This window comes from Malaclemys terrapin, chromosome 7 (assembly GCF_027887155.1).
Source record: "Malaclemys terrapin pileata isolate rMalTer1 chromosome 7, rMalTer1.hap1, whole genome shotgun sequence".
NCBI classification, from domain to species: domain Eukaryota; kingdom Metazoa; phylum Chordata; order Testudines; family Emydidae; genus Malaclemys; species Malaclemys terrapin.
In genome coordinates this window covers 78,178,834-78,201,131 of record NC_071511.1, presented here as the reverse complement: position 1 = coordinate 78,201,131, position 22,298 = coordinate 78,178,834, and the positions used below count along the sequence as shown (strand labels likewise).

The window sequence follows — 22,298 nt, the reverse complement described above, 5'->3', positions numbered from 1 at the left end:
AGCAAAGCACTTAAGCATGAGTGTAACTGCTTTGCTGAATCAGGGCCTTCAGAAAAGTTTCCTTACTGGTAAGGACATAATTGTCCCAATATACTTTCTGGAGGTTGCAAGTTACTTAATCTCATTTACAAACTGGATATCTTGAAAGAAAATGAGTTAAATCAAAGGTTCAGAGTCTTATAAAGTTATATACTTATCAAAGAAACCGATCATTAAATGAATTTTCTGGGGTTTGCTCTTGCATTCTTTAACTTGTCATTGACATCCATGGGAATTTTCCCTAAATAAGACTTCACTTCCCTAATGCAAAGTGAGTATAATATATTATTTCTAGTCTAAATACCTGATTCAAAGCTCATTTCAGTCAGTCTGTTCATCGACTTCAGTGGGTTTTGGATCAGCCCCCAAGAGATTAATACATACGTATGATCTACATAAACTACTCCCACTGATTTCAGTGCAAAGCTCCGATTGACTTCAGTGAGGGCAGGAACAGGATCTTTTATATCAGTGTTTGGGGAAAAGTACATTTTAAAACGTATCTTCCTAGATCCTTGAGATGAAATCTTGACTCATAATCTTATAAATAACTCTTTTAAATAGGATATGACAAAAAAGCAAATGGCTTTGGAAAAAATCAGTCTTCAGAAATGTCTGCTATATTTTGAGAATATTCATGGACGACCTGTAAGTATGCCATGGAAAGATAGGTAAATTTCAAATTATATTGCATAGAATTTCTTTAACAAATACTTTAAAATATAATACATTAAATATATTTAGATCACTCTTATACATTCAACAATATTGTAGTTGGTTCAAAGCAGTCTTCAGATGTAAATGTCCATTGCTTGAAAATGCTAAACTGTGACCAAGTTTTTTTTTTAGAAATAAAATAACAAAGCCAGTGTTTGGTGACATTATATTGGTCTTCAATAGCAAAATATTGCAAAGATAATGGTAAGAATGCTCAGGACCCTGTTCTGATCTTCCACAATTTGCACCTTGATTTAGGTATGTTGTGGTTGAAGTAGTGTGCGATCTGACATGTAATTTGGTTTTGAAATGTATACATTATTAGAGCATTTAACAGAATAGGAGAAAAGTTTTACAAGTCAGGCCACAATACAGAATGTGACAATGTTATGAATTATCACCTACATTTTCCTTTATTTATTGAAGATGTTAAGCCTATCCCTATGCTGAGAAACCTGCCAAAATTGGCCAAGATACAGCAAAGCACTGAAGCATGTGGTTAACTTTAAAGTTCCATGGAACATGAAGTCAGTGAAATTACTTGAATGCTTAAAGTTAAGCACATGCCTAAACACTTTAACCAAGGCTAATGGTGCAGGAATCTTAACAGGATGTGGGATTGATGTCTCTGATATAACTAACATTGATTAAATGTTAAGTTACATGATTTGGCATTTCTGATGTAACTACCTTACAACAGTAATCGTGAGAATGGCAAATTTATGTGTGTTGGAGATAAATATGCCTAAAATGATGGGCAGTTGACATTTTGTGAGGATATATTATCACATCTTTTCATTTTCTGTCCAGATATCCGGTATTACCATCTAAAGATACTTCCTAGATATGCAGTGGTCTTCATTAGGAAGTTATTATTGACCTAGTTACCACAGAAAGGAATCTGAAATGTGGCACTCATTATCCTATTTTGAGACGAGCAGTAGTCTCAGAACTACATCGTCATAGTTCCTGTGGTTTAATAATGCTTGGCAAAAGTTACCTTTTTAATAGTAGCTACCATATAATGAGTTTTTAGGATAACTACTAAAATATATACCTTAAGATTGTGCTGATGAGATTTTTGCTAGACAGTTTTTTCTATATTTAGCAATTGTATATTGCTTTTAAAATAATCATACTGTACTTAAGAGGCTAAAAACCTCATACTTCAGCACATAATCCAACCACTAACTGTCTAGGATTGAAAGAAACTTCCTCTAAAAGGGGTTATTATATAATTGCCCATTATGGAGTTTCTTGTACCTCCTTGAAGCATCAGGTAACAGTTATTGGCTGAGGCAGAGTACCAGATTAGATGGGCTGCTTATTTTAACTGGTATGGCAATTACATGTTCCTGCTTCTTACCTGGTATTATATATATAAAAATATTGAAAATTATTGGGCCAGATTCTCATCTGAAGTAAATTGGTGTTGTTCTGATGACTTTATTGGAAGCATGTTGTTCAGTGGAAGATCTGCCCGTTAGTCAACTAATGAATATTGTTGGGGAAAATGGACTTACATACCTTAGTAGGCAAATTTCATGCTCCAGCACTGATCATAAATGCTGCTGCTACCATCAGTCCTGGAGCATGAAGAGCTGTCCTAATAAGGTGAGAATTTAGCAATCCCAGTGCTGCACTTCAGAGCCAGTAATTAGAAGTATATGTAACATTTTCTAGGGTGCCCTCTCATCATGTTTGATTTGACAGTCAGCAGCTTGTGCAAGTTGAGCTATTTTTTTCAAATATTTCAAGTTCACCTAATTTAAGCAGTTCTTTGTTGCTGTCAGAAGGAAGGTCCCACAATCTCCCTTTTAATGTGGGAGCAAGATCAAGAACAGCCTACCAAAGTGAGACTTGAAGAAGTAGCAATAACTGATTTGTTGAAATATCAAATGGCTCTCTAAGGGCTCTGCTCTCTGTCAGAGACACAGCCCCACTGTTGGAGGAAGCACAAAGCTACATGTTCCGAGTGGGGCCTCTACTTCAGGGCACAGTGGGAGTGCACTGATGCTGCCCCTCTTTAGGGGGTGCCATATATGCCTGTTTGCCCCGCCTTGTCTCCACCCTCTTTAGTATGTCTATTGCCCCATGAAGTGTACCTGAATGCTGCACAGAAGCATAAGTAGAGGATATTTCTTGTCCTTTCCCTTCCTCCCTGTGTGTTTGTGGAGCAGATGGCTCTAAGATTTCTGGAACATCTCTAGGTTTTGAAGTACATAGTCCAGAGCCCAGCTAGGCAAAGAACCCAGGGAAACATGGATTCTTTATGCTAGAAAGACCAAAAGTGAGAGAGTGTAGAAACCTGATACATGAAGATTGTGGTAGCTACAACCAGTGAGGAATGGACGTACAAAGATGAAAGTGTCTCCTTCAGGAAACAAGCACACTGTTTTTTCTTGGTATAGAAATTTATAGAACAATCATAGAAAAATGTTACTTTGGTAAAAAATGGTGGAGCTTTTTGATGGAAAACCAAAATTTTCAGTAAAATTTAAGTTTGGTTTTCAAAAAATGATTTTTTTAAAGAAAATATTTTTCAAAACCCAACTTTTTTTTTCAGTTTTTGTCATAAGAAGAAAAATACATTATGGGGAATTTTGAAAAAAAGGAAATAAAAAAAAAATCCCACACAAAATAATTTGCTTTTTTCAAACAGATCCAGTTATGGGTAATAACACCATTTCCACATAAGACAAAAATAAAACCACAGCTGAATCATTACTGGTGAAAACTGATGGATATAAAACTGAAGCATTTTGTGCAAAAGACACAGAAAGGAATCAAAGGAAGTGATTGTATTTATGGCCCTACTCATAACCAAGGAGAAGGAAACCAAGTCCTGTTGTACAGAGTAAATGACATGTTGGCTCACAGGAAGGGATATCACTAATGGTTGCATTACAGTTGTGGGATTTTGGATTAAAGAAAGCTGATGATGTCCATTCTGTGCCCCAAATAGGGTTATTCAGTAGCCACAGACTGACCAAAATTTTCTGGTGCATGATCTGCAAATCCACACATCTGATAGATTCTGCCTGTCATGTGCCATATTTGCACTGAGAACAATGGTGCTTTGAGACACGCTTTCTGGAAGCAATTCTATAAAGTGGCCTTAGATCCAACTCTTTCCCAAACAGCTATGCCCCTTCTTGGCTGTTTCAATTGCCTAGGATATTCTTACTGTATATCCCTAACACTGAACTCCCGGCAGTGAGTGGCAATGAATTCTCAGGGGTAGATCCTCAGCTCTAGAAAATTTGACCTTTGTTGGTCTGCCCAAACTACAGTTTTGCAACCTTTAAAACTGTGTTTTCAGGTTAACAATCCCTTATTTTCAGTCAAAAAGTTTTGTGATCTACACCCCTATTTACATTTACTATAAGAGTAAAAAATGATTCAATTATAACAATGAGACATTTATATAATTTGTATGTTTTGAGAGGTTGACCGAAATGCTTGACCTTGAAAGATAAGTGTATAGGGGAGCGAGGTTTTCTTTGCTGTAGATTGGAATAAATTTCTGATATCTCGCAACCCTCCCCACTGATTGCTTTAGGACATAATACGAACAGGTAACCTGTTAGAGGGGTTTGTTTTTGTCTTGGTTTGGATTGGGTTTTTTAGGAGATGGAATGGAAGGGTGGTTAATTTCGGTGGCAAGCATGTAAAATGGTTTGGTTTTGTGGCTGGATGTGCTTGGAGGTTTTGTATACACATCTACTTACTGTTGGATAGGCAGGAAAATATTGTCATATACAGTAATAAATAAAGCCTCCTGGGCAACAGACTCCTTGAATGACAATCCTTTTTAGTAGGATAATGTATGACAATGAGATGGAAAAGTCTTAAGCAAAGCTGGGCATTCTTTGCCTTTCAGAGAGACCTTAACAGTACCTACATTTACCACAGCACATTGTTCTGAAAGAGGTGAGACAGGAACTTGACTCTAGCATCAGACGTGGTGCTCTTTAGTGGAGGCAGATTAGATCTCTCTGGCCTTTTATCTGTGAAAGGAAGCCCCACAAAATTATAAGCATGAATTGTGCTGGCCTCTTACCATCACATGGCCTAATTATCCTTCCATTTATACCAGTGTATATCAGGAGTAACTGCACTGAAGTCAATAGTGTAGAGGAGAATCAGGCCTTGACAGTTTAGCCTTGGGGCTAGAATATGATCTCAGTTGTACCAGTGTGAATTTGAAGTTATGCCATTCACTTTAATGGAGATATTCTGATTTACGCTGTAATGGCTGGAAGCAGAATGTAGTCTATGGACCTTTCAGTTTTAAAATCTTGAAAGTATTCTTACATTTGAGCTTATCTACAATATAATAGACTATGTAACCCTAAAATTGTGACTAAAAGAATAAAACTGACTATTGTCAAAATTGTTTTCTGTTTTTTGTTATTGGAAATATTAATATTTGAAATTATTAATATGGGAAACCACCAAACACCAGTTTAAGCATAAATTCCTTTATTAAGTCCTGAGACCAAATGGTATTTTATACAGTTGCTCTAAACATATCTAAAAAGGCTACATAATAAGCAATTTACTACATCCAAACAGTAACAAAATGTTTATGAGCATTTGAGCAGGATAGTTACAAGCAGGCTAAGCCCAGGGGTTCTTAGGCCCACATTGGTTGGCTCCAGCATGGTCAGGCAGGCATTAGCAATGACTCCTTTGAGAGTTTACTTTTTATACCCTTTAACAATCAAGGGATGTTATTGCCAATTACTGACTTCAGCTAAAAACCAACTGAAGACAGTTCATCCTTATTTCCAGTCTTAATCCAGAGAAGATTTACAACTTCCTTTCTTCCCCTCCTTCTTGCTGACGTACAGTTTTCCCCTTCCACCTGGGTCCACATAGACTTTAACACTAGTATGTGGGTTGGGGAAGGGGCATGTTGGCTCATTTTAAGACAGATTCTCTGTATTTGATTTAAAGCCATTTGCAGTCACCACTGTGGTCAGAGGCCTTCTTTTTAGAAACTGACCAATTATCTCATTAGTTATTCTTTGAACCAGACATCCTCCCTGCTTTATTCCTTCTGGCTTTACCACTTTTTATTTTCAAATCTTTCCTTCTATTTGCTAGTCAGGGCCTTTCTTTACAACACATATATAGACTCAAAGGCTTTAAGGCCAGAAGGGACCTTCGTGATCATCTAGTTTAGTCATACATTTCCTTAGCTTAAGTTTGGTTAACATTAATTCTTTAATTTTATACTTATCCTACAGTAGTATATAGTAAAGCTGCACTCCACTTATGTGAAATGATTTTGAAAATAACGCACTTGATTGTCATCAGGGTCTCAGCCCAGCTGCTATTCTTGATGGTGTGATAACTGGCCAAATTTTTTCAGGTGCTGTTATTAGTAGATCTCTACCCGTTTCTGTCCCCCCAAATCAGGGTGGAGAGGGAAGGGGAGAAAAAGGGGTTAGAAACTACTAACTACATCGGAACTGACTACTAATATGTGTGCCCACATGTTCTGAGGACACAAAACTGAGGGCCCAAAATATTTAATTTAAATTGGCCTTTCTAACATAAGAACTGGTGGAGATCATTTTGTTAGAAAGTGCCATCTCTGACAAAAGCAGCACCGGAGACCCTTTGAGAAATGGTACAATGGGGTGTAGAAAATATGTTTAGACTACGCTAACCATAGACATGAGATAACTGTTGCCCTACATTCAGTTCAGCTAATTTAATATATGTAGTGCTGCCTACTGGTATTGTCTCCCACCTAAAATCTGCTTTACTAATATTTTCAAATACAGAAGAATTGTTTGCCTGCCATGCCAGCCTAACCAATTATGAAGTCAGGTGTTTATTTCCAGCAAGAAAATGACATTGTGCTGACATTAAGATATTTAATTGTCTAATAAAATACATGATTTATTTTTTACAAGCTAGTCATAACTTTAATTATATTAGAAGTTGGAGAACCAAGGGTGAACTTGTAGAGGCTCTGGCACAAGGCTGCAGTGTTTGGGTTGCTAACCATGCAGGAAAATGTGTTAATACCACCATAAAATCTGACTTCATTGACATTTTCACCAATTTAATCAATAATAATAACATTTCTAGTACTATAGGGTTGTGTTATATACTCTTTTTAAAAATCAGGAAAATATCTGTAAAGAGACCTTGCCAAATATAAGGACCAGAATATTTGGCAAGGTCTCTTTACAGATATTTTCCTTTGCTGAGCTGCCCCGGCTGTCCTTTCTGGGTGTTGAGCTCTTTTGAAGATCTGGCCCATTATTTCTACAAGTATACTTATAAAAGCAGCTATCATATCCCCTATGTAGTAATCATATGGATGTGAGGGGGTGGAATGCAGCTCTCCTTTCAGTTATTTGGTTACACCATCCGTAATTATACCCAGGTGTTTTGTATTCACTCACTTTTTAAAGTAAAAAAATACCATTACGAAGAAGTTTGGCCAGTGTATTAGTCAACATGAGGATATTTACAATAGTTGTTTCAAGTAAATAATGTTACTCTTCTATTTATGGTGGTGGGTGTGTGAAATCCCCTCTCCTACAGGTTGAGGCTTAACTGGGACTTAATTAGCATGTAGATCATGTGCATAGGGGTAAACTTCAACCAGTATCCCCTTTACTAAGTACAGCAAATGCTGCTTAAATTTATTTAGTCAAAAGGTATGATTTTAAAGATTTGTAATGGCAACCGCTATATCAACTCACTTTGCATGTTCCATGCTGATTTTTTGCAGGATGTGCATGTAACTGCATGAGAATTGATAAACTGCAGAACACAGATTGAGGAATATTTCCTTGTAATGCTAGAACCAGAACTTTGAAGACAGCACAATAGAACATTCCTTAGTAAACATTATAGCATCATATTAGAAAATCCTGCATGCTGATTGGCTAACAAAACATTCTAAGCAGTGTTATCCCACCATACTACATTGCTGAAAATATTACACTTCATAACAGTAATAGGCAAATTGTCAAAGAGAGCAGGCCCAAGATGCTTACACAATTGTGTGATTGCATCTATATGTACAGTTAGCTCGATTGTAAGGGCAAATCAGCCTTAGTAGCTATGGTGTGCGCAGGAATGCAGCCATAGTAGCTATTGTGCCATGAATGCATGTTAGGGGCAACTGCCTAGGCATATATAGATATAGAACTGTACACAAATGTAGAATGTCAATTTCGGAAAACTTGGCTCATAGTGACCAGCGCAGCACATGCATTTGTATGTGTCAAACAGTTGTATCAAATGTAAGGAATGTACTTCTGAGTATCTACCTTTGAAGGCTAACTGCTTAAAAACAGAAAACACTAATTAAAAACATATTCAGCGAAAAAATACAGAAACTCCGTTTGTTCTAAATAAGATTTTACCTTTATATTTTTAGCAAATACTAAAGATCAGCCATAAACAAAATGTCACTGTTCTACAAACTTCACTGTGGAGGCAGGAGTGCAGTGAAAGACTACACTTAAAAAAAAAAAAAGCTGCCCAGTTGCTAATTATTATTAAAACAGCAGGCTTAGGAATGTTACTGGGGTTGCCAGTGAGGATGCTGGGAAAGTCTGCTGATATCTTAATAAGAGAGAGGGCTGAATAAGAGAGAGGGCTGGCTCTTCCCTGCTTATCTGAAAAGTCAGCCAGAGGAGACGCTAAAAGGGGCTGTATCCTTAAAAATATTTTTCTCCATTTTGGAGGTCAAGGGCAAGAAGGCCTGTCTACTGCAATGAAATTGAATGTGGTGATCGGGAGTAAAAACAGCACCCACCTTCCCCTACAGAGGGCAACTATATAGGGTAGAAGGAGCACTCACAGACTACAGTGAAGAATACTTTAAAGATACCCCATAACTGGATTAGATTAGACAAGCTGATGGCATTCAGCAGCATTCCTCTGCTCTCTCTTCCTTACTCCATATATCCCGATAAGTTTCCATTTCTGGGCTATTGCCCATGTCTGCAGTCTATCCATATCCTTCCACCTCTGCCCCCACATACTCACCTGCAGTTGTGGAGATGATTTTTACACAGTAGAGCAGCAGCAACTCCCATGAGTGCTTAATTGGTCAGTAAAAAGAACAGGAGTACTCGTGGCACCTTAGAGACTAACAAATTTATTAATTGGTCAGTGTGGGGATTGACAGGGATTTGAGAATAGGGTGTTGTGGACCACAGGGAGGTGATGAACTCATTTGCAGGTAATTCCTTTCTGATAATGTTGCCCTAGGACAGGTATGATGAAATCATAGAACCACAGAGTTAGACAGGACTACAAGGGTCATCTAGTCTAACCCTCTGCCAAGATGCAGGTATCCTACACAGTTAAATAGATTAGGTATGTTTTTACCTCTTCAGGCTACCGTGACTGGCCAACTCTTTCTTTTAATAGAGTAGGATGGCCTGTTGCACAGCCAGAATCCATAGCCTTTACATGATTTATGCAATTTGATAGGCTGTAAGTATTTTTGGTTGGATTGGGTTCATAGTACACAAACTAAAAAACAAAAAGCATTATCCCTAAATTAGGCACATCTGATGCTCAGGGGTTAACTAGAGAGAGAACAGAGAAAACTAACTCCTTTAACAATATTGGCATCTGCAGAAGGGGAAATGTAACCAGTTCACCCTTTTCCCAAAATTAATGCGGCAAGGAGGCAAAGATTCCACCTTGTATATTTTTCATTAGAATATAGGTTTACACTTTTGTTTTCAAATTGTAAACTGTAATGTTTTATGAATTATGCTACCATTACCATAAATATTCATAAATATTACCTAAAGCAATATTACATGTAAGGCCAAATTCTCCTTAGCTACACTGAGAGCAGAATATGGCCCATAATGCTTGTTTTTGAGAAGAATATACTTTCTTATGGTTTCTTTTAGGTAACTAAACAAGAGAGGAGTATTATGAAGCCTCTTTATGACAGATACAGAATTATCAAGCAACTTCTCTCAACACCATCTTTGATTACAACAATTGTAAGTTGGAAAGAATTAGTATTTATCATAAAGAAGCTATACAAGATTCTGAATTGTGCTTTGTATGCCAGTTTAGCAACATTCTAATCACTCTTACACATGAAGGGCTTATAGAATACTTATTGATCAAATCATCCAGTTGATATTTCAAGAGGAGTAAACATCCTACATGATTCAATCCCAAAGCATGCCAGAGGTCATGATGTAAAACATCAATTTCTGAATCAATCAGTTTACATGGGTGGGGAGGGGATCAGATGAGGGAGTTCAGTTTTTAACCTTCACCATTACAAACAAATCTACACCACAAAATGAAAGCAATTCTATCTATTATACTGTTAATATATCCTCCTTGATCTTTGTTTGTTGAAAATACTTTCATTACTACTTAGCACATTAAGATCTTAGCATAGCATTTTGATCAAAGCTATGCCTGTGTGAAAGAAAGAAATGAAAGGTTTTCTGTATGTGATTCGGATTGTTAAAAATAACAATGTTTTAAAAAAAATATAAAATACATGTCAAAAATTGATGAGGTAGAACTGGTGTCTTTACTCACACTGGATAGTGCTTTACTTTGTGAATTCCCCATTTCAGTAACACTCCTTGCAGAATGAAGTACCACTGAATGTGAGCTGCAGTAGCCGATTCTTACCCTATGTAAATTTCTTGTCTCATCACTATCAAAGAAAATACTACAGTAACTCCTCGCTTAACACTGTAGTTATGTTCCTGAAAAATGCTACTTTAAGCAAAATGATGTTAAGTGAATCCAATTTCCCCGTGTACAAGGGTTTGCTGGGGCTCGACCCCCTCCGGGGCAGCGGGGAGCCACACCGGCTCCCTACACACAGTTAAGGTTTGGGGGAATTAGTCTGGACGCGGGGTCTTCCTCGGCAGCCCCTGTGGTACTGGAACAATCACCGTAAGCCCAGACTCTGGGTCAGGGTGGGGCAACACGGAGTCCGGTGCTCAGGCCCTCAGGCAGGGCTGAGTAACCACAGTACAATAGAAATAGACCCAGGCCCTGGGGCGGGGCGGGGCACCAATAAGTCAGGGGCTCAGGCCCTTAAGCAGGGCTGGGCAACAACAGTGCAATTAGTAGCAAGCCCAGACCCTCGGTCAGGGCGGGGCAACAATGAGTCAAGGGCTCAGGCCCTCAGGCAGGGCTGAGCAGTAGCAGTAGGCCCAAGCCTCCACAGGCCTGGGAGAGGGGGGAGACTGCCACCCACGAGTTGGGTGGCAGGGGGCGCCGCAGGCCCTCCCACTCCACTGCGTCCCAGCCCGGGGCCCTAGCAGCGCAGAAGACCCACTGCTGAGTCAGTGGGGATCCTGGCCGCAACACACCGACATGGGCTCTGGCAGTGCTGCAGCCAGACTAGGGTCGGCTGCCCCCGGGCTACTTCCAGATTCCCCCTCGGGTAATATCTGGGTCAGGGTGTTGTCTTCTGGGGGGTCCTGCACCATGAGGTCCTCTGGGTATCGGGCGCAGGGCACGCCCGAAAACTCCTCCAGGTAGCGGGCGCAGGGCAGGTCCGGCCAGTCCTAGTGGCCTCTTGAGCCATGGGATTTTCCCAGTCATGGGCTAGGCTGGAATCATCTGGCCTCTCTGGTGGCTGGGCCTTACTGAGAGGTGAGGGCGAGCCTTTATACTTCCGGGTCGCCGCCTGAACCTCTGAGGGATGGACTCAGAGCTCCCTAGCTCCGCCCACTCCGGCCTCCAGATGGGCTCGTTCCCATCCCGGGTGGCGTGGAGCCACACTGCCTCACTACACCTCATAAGAATTAATGTAACTGGGGGGAGGAGGGAGGTTAGACTCCAGGGAATTTTTTTTTTGCCAGACAAAAGACTACACACACACACACACACACACACACACACACACACACACAATAAGTTTTAAACAAACAATTTAATACTGTACACAGCAATGATGATTGTGAAGCTTTGTTGAGTAGGTGGAGTCAGAGGGTGGGATATTTCCCAGGGAATGCCTTACTGTTAAATGATGAACTAGCACTCGGCTAAGCCCTCAAGGGTTAATATGTTGTTAATGTAGCCTCACACTCTACAAGGCAGCACAAATGGAGGGAAGGGGAGACAGCATGGCAGAGAGAGACAGAGACATACAGCCTGTGTGAGAGAGAGACATGCATTGACCCCACTCTAAGTACACTGCCCTTTTAAGTAGATCAGCAAGTTGAGACAGCAGCTGCTGCCAGCAAGCTCCCTCCATCCTGAGCCCTGTTGTGTCTCCCCCGCTCTATGGAGATGGGGGCAGGAGCAGGCGGGAGAGGGGACACCCTGACATTAGCACCCTCCGGTCCCCCACCCCCGCACAGCAGGCAGGAGGCTCCCCGGTGCAGCTCCAAGGCAGAGAGCAGGAGCAGCACAGGGCAATGTGGAGAGGGACAGCTGAACTGCCGGCAATTGAAAGCCTGCTGGGTGGCTGCCACACAGGGAACTTAGGGGAGCAGGGAGCGAATGGGGGGGCTGCCGATCCACCCTGGTTCCAACCCCCCCACCAGCTAGCTCCAACAGGCTGCTTTTCCTGCAAGCAGTGGACAAAGTAGGTGGCTGCCAAACAACATTATAGGGGAGGATTGCGCAACTTTAAATGAGCATGTTCCCTAATTGATCAGCAACTTAACAATGAAACAGGATGACTTTAAGTGAGGAGTTATTGTAATTACATAGCCTTGTTCCACATCTTGTGGTAATATTAGCATGGGACTTCCACATGAGCTTCAGGGAGTTAGGCACCCTACTCACATTGAATTTCAATAGGGTTCATTGATTCCTTTGAAAATCCTAGCCATAACCTTATTACTTCAGAGTCTCTTTAAAGCTTCCTTCATGTTAACGTCTAATGAACTTTGGTCCATGCATTTTTTAAAATCTATAAATAACAGTTTAAAAAAGCCCATATTTTGGTGGAAAATTTCATCACCTTGTACTGTAGTATAACTATAAAATGTGTTGCAATGTGGTCGTCCTTTTTTGGTTGCTAAAACCATTTGTAACCCTAAAAATACCTCTAGAATGATTCTTTTATGCATATTGTAGCTTTAATTTATGCAGACTGTTAACACTAAATGGTACAAGTTTACTTTATGGAGAATTAAACAAAGAGCTCTCTCATTGCAAACCTTACTCACGTGGGGAGTTTAATTGATTTCAATGGGACTAGTTTAATGAGTAAAGGTTTCAGAATCATGCCCTAAATCCTATTTAAAGGCATGTTCTTGCAAACTTTTTGTTGTATGAGTAATCAACAGTAAGTAATTAGTAGAGCTACTTATGGAAGTAAGGGCCAGATTCTGCCACATTTAGTCATGGCAAGTAATGTCTTACAAAGCAATTTGTCCCATTAGCGGTTGTAGTGAAAAATCTCAAAGTGTGTCTAGCTATTGGTTTTAATACCTGTAACCTCTTGTATTTTCAATAAATAATAACATGTAGACAGCTAATTTGATAATGATTACAAGCAGGAGGAAGAAGATTCAGATGAAGACCATTCTCAAAGCAGCCATGAATCATCATCCAATCTGGCATCTAACCTTCCTGTAGATGACCATCTGTATTGCTCAGATGAGGAGAATGAGCCTGCAATTGTTTCACCTCTGGATGAAAAAAAGGCAATCAAACAATCAGCCCTATCTCTGTCCAATTTACATGAGGCCACAATGTGAGTGTTGCAGTTTTTCTTAATACATCAAAAAACAAAACAAACCACTTACATGTTCTAGTCACAGCATGATCTATACTTACTGTCAGCATCTCCCAAGTGTCAGGAAGCTCTAGACCTAAGGATTGAGTTATTTCCTTTTTATGAGAGAAAGTAGAGACAGGATATTTATTTGATCAACTTACCTGTAGTTTGCTGTACTTTGTGTAATTCAGACAGCTCTAGGGCGATCTGCCTAAATCCAGAAAGAGAGAGGCAGAGGACTATACCTATATAAGAGAAATAATGATATGCAAATAGGTAGACTACATGATGACATAGTATAAATGATTTGTTGACTTACCTATTTCTTGTCAGAAAATGTAGACATTTATCTACTTAGTTTCTTAAGACTCTTGTGGAATAACACACGTTGGATAAGGAGACTTCAATATTAGTGGTGGCTTGACCAACCAGGCTAGTTTTTTTTCATTTATAAATTGCAGTTCTATTGGTTACATTTCATATTTCACAACTGTAGTGCCACTGGTGTGAAAGAGGACACCTTTTCAACTGAAGAATCTGAATTATATTATCACATTTCTAAAATGTACAATAGTAGACTGTAAGAATTATTGTAAATTCAGTCTGGCCTGGTATAATTGTTCATGTATTTTCACTATGTTAACATAATTCTATCTATATCTTTGTCAAAGAAAATTATTGCTGTCAACAAGGGTGTCAACAAACTCCAAAAAGTGATACAAACGGTGATTTGGAATCTTGTTACGTTTTGTGTTCCTATGAAAAGGGCAGATTATGGTCACGTTGTTCAATTGTGGGGATGCATGTGTGCTGATGTCATTCAGCCCTGGTGTTCATTGATTAAAACACATGCTATGGATGAATATGATCTCATATCTTAAAATATTCCTTGTATTCCCATGTGCTTTAATTGACACCTGAGAGTCAGAGGCATGAATAAAGTCTGTTCGGTCCTACCAAGTGAGTGAAGATAACAAGAATATATGTTGTTCTGTGGAACTCACACTGTGTAAATGATGCAGCATGCAGAAGTGCTGCTGAGATTTCTCAGCGCATCACATTATTATGAAACAGTATCTTTTAGGACATATTCTGAAAGTGTTTTATCTTCTGCCTAAGGACCTTATCCTGCAAACGCTGCCCAGCCTAGTTCTTACTACAATGTGCAGTTCCACTGACTCACAATAAACAGCACTGCATTTGATGGTAAGTGTTTGCAGGATCAGGTCCTATGCTGCTAATCGTTTATCCCCTTTGTTACTTATGGGCCTGAAACTGTAAGGTGCCATGTGCGTCCTGTGAGATGCCAAGCACCATGAACTCCACATAGAACTAAGGGTGCCCATAGGATTAGGGCCGGAGTGTTTTATTGCTTCCTTCCATAGATTCTCTGCATTCCCTTTGTTAGAGGAGTGTGAATGACACCAAAAGCAAGGAAATGGTGCAGATTTACACTTGTGCTATCATAAGTCCATTATACTCAGACTTGGAAGAAAATTTTAGGATTCCTTGAATTTAACAGGTCTCATTCTGCACTGAGATGAATAGACACCCCTGTCACTGTGCGCATATTGAAGGGCCACATCCAGCCCTAATGTTTTAACTATTTCCAAGTCCACGTAGGCTTCAACTTCCTCTACCTCCTTTGTAGGCCTGTGCTACTTGAACATCTCAGAGAAACAAGAGCTGATAAGAAACGGCTTCGCAAAGCTCTGAGAGAATTTGAGGAACAGTTCTTTAAACAAACAGGAAGGTAAAACAAAACCTTTTTCCATGTATTTTAAGCAGATTTTTATGTTTCCATTAAAGAACATATTCTTAAGCAGCAGGGACTTACCTGTAGTAATTGGGCTGGCGGGGGGGGTGGGTGGGATTCTGTTATCTTTTGTGCTTTGAGAGTCCCAAGGGTAGCTACAGCCCAGGATTGGAAGGGGACTGTTGGGAGCACCGTGGAGGCATCAGGCCTCTATGGAGATGATTTTTTTGCTCAGACAATTCCTCCAGGATCTGTGCAGATCCTTGAAGTTCTTCCAGGTTTAGGGTAGACCCCATAACAAAACATATCCTGTGAGGGGGAAAAGCCACCCCTCGCAGATCCACAGGGAACTCTGCCAGAGGATCAGTCCAGAAATTTCCTTCCCTAGGCTTATTGACAGAAGGAGCAATGTAACCCCTAGTCAGGGGCTGGAGTAGTCCAGCAGCAGCTGTGTGTGCCACACATGCACTACTAGGATCTCCTGATTTACAGAATTTATATGCAGACAAATAAGTAGTGTTGTTTTTTTTTATAAATGTAAAGCTGAACTTTCCTGGAGACTTTTTACTATGACTGATATGTTGGTGGCAGTCAACTCTGTCTTCTTAAATGGGCTAGGTGTGGCCAGAAGTGTAGGTAGTATGGGCCTGGTTGAAAGCCCATTGACATCAATAGTCTTTCCACTGAGTTCAGTGGGTTTTGGATTAGTCCCTGTGAGCAGAGAGGAGCCATTTTGTTGTTGGTTTTAATACAGATCTTATTGATGAAGTTTTTTTCTGTTTTGGTTTTTTTGGGAGGACGGTGTTGGGGGTTTATTGGTAAATTCCAGATTATACCTAAAACAAGGTGAGCTTTTATTCTAATTTTTCAAAAATGTCGCCCCCTCACACTTTCACATCACAATATTGCTCTGAGGAGCAATGTGTGAGGGTATAATATTAAAATTGCTCAATTTGCTTAAATGCTACTGAATTCATGACATGTCCTGAATGAAAACAACTTTAACTCCTTGAGTGATCTCAGGTAGGTCAGGATGATTTCCTATTGTGATGAATAGCAGCAGAAAGAACTTGTATGGTCTCAGACTCTATGGTCTCAGTCCAATGCCCTCTGGATCAATGGGAGCTTTTCCATGGATTTCCCTGGGTATTGGAGCCGGTCTATATATGGTTCAAAAAGAAAACCATAGTGTGGTACCATGGTAGTTATATTTTCCATAATACTGTACAACAATATAGCTGCATATCTTGGAGTGAAGTAATTATTACTTACACAGCTGACAAGAAATGTGATTGCCTTGTATAATCTAAACCTCAAAATTCAGTATTTTAATTGCCATTCCTATAATCCTACTTCACGATAATGTGCTCTTTTCATATGTCTACGGGCATCTACAATTAGAAACAAATATAAAAAACAATCACAGCAGAAATAATTTTTAAAACCATTTTTCTTCTGTGTCATAAAATGACAGAGCTCTGTTTGACTGTTTTCAGGAGTCCGCAAAAGGAAGATCGCATCCCCATGGCTGAAGAGTACTCTGAATATAAGCACACCAAAGCCAAACTCAGGCTCTTAGAGGTTCTCATCAGTAAGCACGATGTCTCTAAAACAATTTGAAGTCAATGAAATACAGAGCTAGTGTTTGCTAGCAAAAACCCAAACAAACAAAAAGAATTTTACAGGTCTGGGTCTTTCTGCACAGTTATTAGACACACTGAGAATCTGATGCACTTTAATAATCTTATTAACTGAGAGTAGGAGAGGATGGTAATGTGTGTAAGAGTATGTAAACGGGAGTGAGTGAACTGTATTTTTTCCTTTTGGAAAAGCCTTGAAGTGCACTATGATAATCTTAGAAGTTAAAGGGACACTGTAAAGTAGTTTAGGCCCTTAGTCTAACCCGCTTTACCTTAAAATTTATAATCCATTAGGGAATGCCCTCCAAATTCTAAAAATAGTCAGAAATCCACCACTCTGTCTCACTCAAAAGCAGTGTAATCCACTGTAGGCAAAACAACTTAGAACATCATATGTTAACTAAAAACCTATAGACCAAATTCTACCCTTAGATACATAGGTGCAATTCCCATTGGCTTCAAAGAGAGGTGCATACACATGGACAAAATTTGGCCCTGAATTCTTGGAGCTGAGTAAATTGAGGCTGCTGGAGAAAAAGAAAGTGGTAAAATAACTGCCAAATGCAATCATGTTTTTTGCAAATGAGAAAACGTCTATTTGGCAAAGCAACAAGGACTCACTGGTTAGGGAAGGAATGTTTGTTTCAGGTTTGCCAAAGGGTAGTATAAGACAATGTAAAGGTACTAGGTGCTGGCCTGTTAAATATGGTTGGCAGTACTTTTATAGTACCCTAAACAAAATTCAGTAAAATAAATGGATCATACATGCTGATTTTTAGTTCTGTATTAAACATAGCACTTTATTTTGCCTGATGCTATAAAATTTTGCTTTTCGGACTACCAAAGCTTGTTTGGAAGCATGCACTTTGTAAAATGTTAAAGTATTTCCTGTGTTAGATATCTATATTAAAATAATGAGAATAGTTTATTGCATTCTGACAAGATATTTTGGATAGATAAATGTATGCAGTATATAATTGAATGTCATGGTTGTGAGATGAGGAACTCTGGCCTTCTTGTTTCCTAAAAGTAAGACTACAAAAATATTTTTCTGTTGGAATTATGCATCCTTCAGCACACCCCACTTTGTAATGTAAAGGGATTTTCCTCACTCTTGTGATAATCATTTCTGTGTAAAGTGCAATATTTCACAGAAGGATTGTCAGCATTTTGTATTTTTCATTACAAATCAAAGGCAGGGAAAATGTCTAACCCAAACGTGAAGGAAGAGGTTAAAAAGGAAATGCGTTGCATCATGTTTAGTGTTTTATTTAAATTGACATTCTGTATTAACTGCGTATAAGCCACCTGTTTTGCTATCTTAAGGAAATGTTCATTTTCTGAAGTCTATTCTATACCAATCACGTTTGTATTTATATTGTATGTAATGCTTCAGCATGATTTTAAGTAGTACCCATTTTCAAATGGTTTAGAGGAAAAAGTATGACCACTACACAATGTGGATTTTTTTTTTATTTCTATGAGGTTTGCTGTTTCACTGTATTGACTTGACAATTTATAACTTTTATGGATCAGAATGATCTCCTTTCTAAATCTGTTTTAATTAAAGTAATCTAAGAGCAACAGGAACAGATACACAACTATTTGAGGTTTACAAACTACATCTTTGATAAGAGAAAATGGTTTCATGACATATGTATACAATTGCTATTAAAATGTACTCTATATATTCTATATGATTGTATAATATTTTATACAACAGTACAAATAAAATATTTTTCTATTATATTTATTATGTTTAAACACAATTTTTGTTTCCAGTTAGCTAATATAAATAACACTGTCAAACAACAAGTTGGAAGTGCTGACATTTCTAGGCTTCAAGATTTAAATCATGCTGCAATTACAACCTTTCATGCTGTTTGGAGTTATCCCAGTGTTTGTTCAGTAGATTAAAATAAATGCATATTTAAACACCATTATAAGCCATTATTTTTATTTTGCTAAAGCAGTTTATATAGGTTTTTGTTATGTTTGGCCAGGAACAAACAAAAATTGCAGCATCTAGGTGTAAATGTTGTCAGAAAGAAAATTCAAGATTTCTGTTCCTCTAATGCTATAAACTATTAGAAGGAAAGAGGGAAGTTATATTAAAAATGCTATTAATGAATTTGAAAAACTGGTGTTTGCTTTTGGTGACAGCGGCATGTGCATGCTTCTGAAGAGAACATCTGACAATGGAAATGGACAACAGAGGTTCAAAGGCTCCTAAGTAAAGTGGGGTAGGGATTAACGTCCAACACTGATGTTGCAGGTCTTGCAACTGGGATCTTTTTTTGCATTTGCAGTAGACGAGCTCATTACCTGATGACCAGTAATTTCTGCAACTGTGCCAAGGGAAAGATCCACAGGATCAGTGTAAATTACTTCTAAAATAACATCCTGGGCATGGTGATAAACCATGATGCCATCTTCTTCGGTGCAGGTCAGAAATTTATTATCCTTTGAATTTAGCTGAGGAAGGCGCTGCTTACAGAATTCATCTCCTGGTGAGCCAACAGGGGCAATAACAAGAATGACATAGTGATAAGCTGTGTACATGCAGTAGAAGTCCCCAAAGTACAAGTTAGTGTTTGGATTGAAAAGTTTTTCGGCTGCAATCTCAAACCTGTATCTTCCATAAGGTGAATCTTGTGGTGGCTTTCCTGTGTTAAACTCAGTGTTGCAGCTAAAGAAGATGCCTTCCAACTTCCCACTGATTGGAGAGCCATGGCTACCACTGTTATCCTTGACAGAAGGCTGCATTGCATTTCCATGCTGGTTTCTAAAAATGAATGACTATTATTGTTTATTTTGCAGTGAAGATTACAAGTTTGATTACTTATAGGACTACCACCGTGTCACAAGGGACACAAAGAGAAACCAGTCATTTGAAAAATAAGGTTAACACCACCCCACAATCAAAGGAAAGCAAAGACAAATAAATGAAGACGTGACTGGGGCTCAGGGTGAGAAGGAATTGCTTTTCCATCTTGTCTCTGCTTCTGGAGGTGAGTTGTGTGGATAAAGAGGCAAAACCAGTAACAAAAAACCCGCCCACCATATTTTTCCTCAGCAACTGTAACACTAGTGGGATTTTAAGTCTACATTGAAGTTACAAATGAACCCAATTATGTTGCAATATTTTTTAACATTTTTAGTGGATGCCGTACACAAATTCACATGATGGCTAGTTTTCCCCCCCCCCCTTTTTTTTTTCAGTGACACTATGTCAGGGAATTGCCTACATGCCCCCCAAAACCTACAGCTTACTTGGCTCCTACTTACATGATTGGGAATAACTTAAGCAGACTCAAACACAAAAAGTCTCTCTCTCTGTTTTATTTAAATAGGTCTTCACAGATTTTGAATTACAGGAGTGCTTAACCCATACAACTACTGTGGAGTCCTGCCTGTGCAGCTCTGGAAGTTAGAAGTGGTGAAGATGATAATCTCAGTCTAATAAATTTGAGGAGACTTAATCAGTTTTGGCCCCTGTAAGACCCCATTTCATTTTCTTCTAAAGAAGCTGTTTCTCCACATTGCTAATACATGGCCCAATTTGGCTGCCATCAACTTGAGTGGAAGCAGGACTGGACCCAAGAGGAGATATAATTTGGTTCCTTCCAGCTGTAATTATCCTAAACCTAAATACACAAATCCAATCCCTTGCATTGCAGTTCAACTGTTAGTGAAGTGCACCGACTCTGTATATGTGTGTATACACATAAAAACATGTCCAGGTATATCTCAACTTTCTGTTTGCCTAAATACTTTCAAAGTGCAATGAATCTTCAGCACCCTCCTATCTATAAAACTTATTTTACTATCACCACTTGGGTTAGATCATTTCTCTTGTCAAAGCTATGACTGATTTCCTTTTGTTTTCTGCCTTGGTTGAAGACTATTAAGTCTCAACGACAAGACAATTCCAGGTCTCACGGCCATGTACTTCTTTACATTTCACAGAACTCTTGCCACCTACCTGGTGTGCTCAACCGCCATCATTCCTTCATGCAAATTGACAAGTCTTAAAAACACTTTTCATCACCAACGAAAACTGCTTGTGTTAAGAACGCCATGCTCAGTTCAGGCCATCATCTGATAATGTGGGGCATTACATGCTGAACTACATGAGCTGTTTCTTGGATTGGTGGTAGCAAGAGAAGCTCTAATGCCAATGTGCTATAAATATCACATGAGCGCTTTTCAGTCACACACTCTCAGTATAGGGACAAACAGAATGGCTGACTGACTTGATGTAGTGCCTCGATGCAGTGTATAAAGGATAGTAAATTTCCCTGTATAGCAGATTTCTCCCTCCTCTACCCCAGTCATTTTGATTTCAATAAACCAGCCTTTGTTAGAAAATGTTTTGTTTTCAGCCAGGCAAATGCATCTGCATGTGCACTACCTTAGACTAGAGCCCACCTGCCAGTGGCATAACTAGCAGCTATTGCCCAATACTGAACGTACAAAACTCCCTTTGAGTTCAATGGTAGCTGTGCTTTTGTAAGCAATTTAAATATCAGGCAAACCCAGCATCGGATTTATCTGTAACCAGCACAGGTGAAATTTGTTTGCTTGTAAAGGTTAAACTACCCATCAGGCTAACAGACGACTCCTAGCGGTTGCTCACTGCTTTGAAATAGTTTTGGGGATGGGGTGGGGTGGATTTTTATTTTTGTGACAGTCCAAGGTATACCCCTGACTAGAAATTCTTATTTTCAGCTAAATTATAACAATAGAATGTAAGGTTGCTTCATTTTTTATATGCTCATGGAAAGCAGGTTTAGTCCTTGCTCCTACTGAAGTGAATGGGAGCTATGCTAGTTTCTTACATAGTTACTTTGTAAGACAATTGTTAACCATGATGTTGGTAAATATACTGTCTGTCAAAGACGGTTTTAAGTGGTATATGAAACAATGGCTTTATCACCTATAGTGCTAAGCACCAAGAATTCTTGCCATTTCTAATCATACACCTTCTTCTGACTAAAATTTTTCATATAGCTATGAGGTAAACTTCAGAAGGCTTCTGACCCTCTCAAGACCACCATCTTTATCTTTGCAGAAGTAATGCTCTGGGAAGACAGGGTCTGAAAAGGAGATTAAGTTGTTATGAATTAAACATATTCCAAAAAAAAAAAAAAAAAGATAAAGGCCACCTTCTCTGCAACCTGAAAAATGTTCTTGAAGCTGTATTTCTGTGACAAGATACTGACATCCAGTGGCCAATTAGGCTAATTATAGGTTAGTATTCTCTAGGGAGTTGAGACACTTTGCATGCTGTCTATTTAAAGGAAGCAGTCATGATTAAAGTGTATGTTAATTATATGCCACATTAAAAAAAAAAACTGTAATGGTGTCACAGGATCAAGGTTTACCTAGTAAACAGACCAAGGTCTTGCTGTGCGCTGTACAA

The 22,298-nt window shown here is 39.1% G+C and overlaps 2 protein-coding genes across 9 annotated transcripts in view; one reads left to right on the top strand and one right to left on the bottom strand.

The window, feature by feature from the left end:
* The window catches only part of FAM13C (family with sequence similarity 13 member C), a 246,127-nt gene extending 227,240 nt beyond the window's left edge, over positions 1–18,887 (top strand). For 4 of the 8 annotated variants that reach the window (XM_054034905.1, XM_054034904.1, XM_054034900.1 and 1 more), the window contains 5 exons: positions 604–687; positions 9,669–9,764; positions 13,254–13,453; positions 15,129–15,230; positions 16,730–18,887. In XM_054034905.1, the coding sequence (XP_053890880.1) occupies positions 604–687; positions 9,669–9,764; positions 13,254–13,453; positions 15,129–15,230; positions 16,730–16,853 (606 nt within the window). In that variant the 3' untranslated portion in view covers positions 16,854–18,887. Of the gene's footprint in view, positions 1–603; positions 688–9,668; positions 9,765–13,253; positions 13,454–14,596; positions 14,684–15,128; positions 15,231–16,729 lie in introns of those variants that run through there. The other 4 variants (XR_008445678.1, XM_054034899.1, XM_054034903.1 and 1 more) reach the window with 4 other exon arrangements.
* Positions 18,329–22,298, bottom strand: part of PHYHIPL (phytanoyl-CoA 2-hydroxylase interacting protein like) — a 52,974-nt gene continuing 49,004 nt past the window's right edge. Inside the window, exon 5 of the mRNA XM_054034906.1 lies at positions 18,329–19,658. Coding sequence (XP_053890881.1) covers positions 19,124–19,658 — 535 coding nt within the window. The 3' untranslated portion in view covers positions 18,329–19,123. The remainder of the gene's footprint in view (positions 19,659–22,298) is intronic.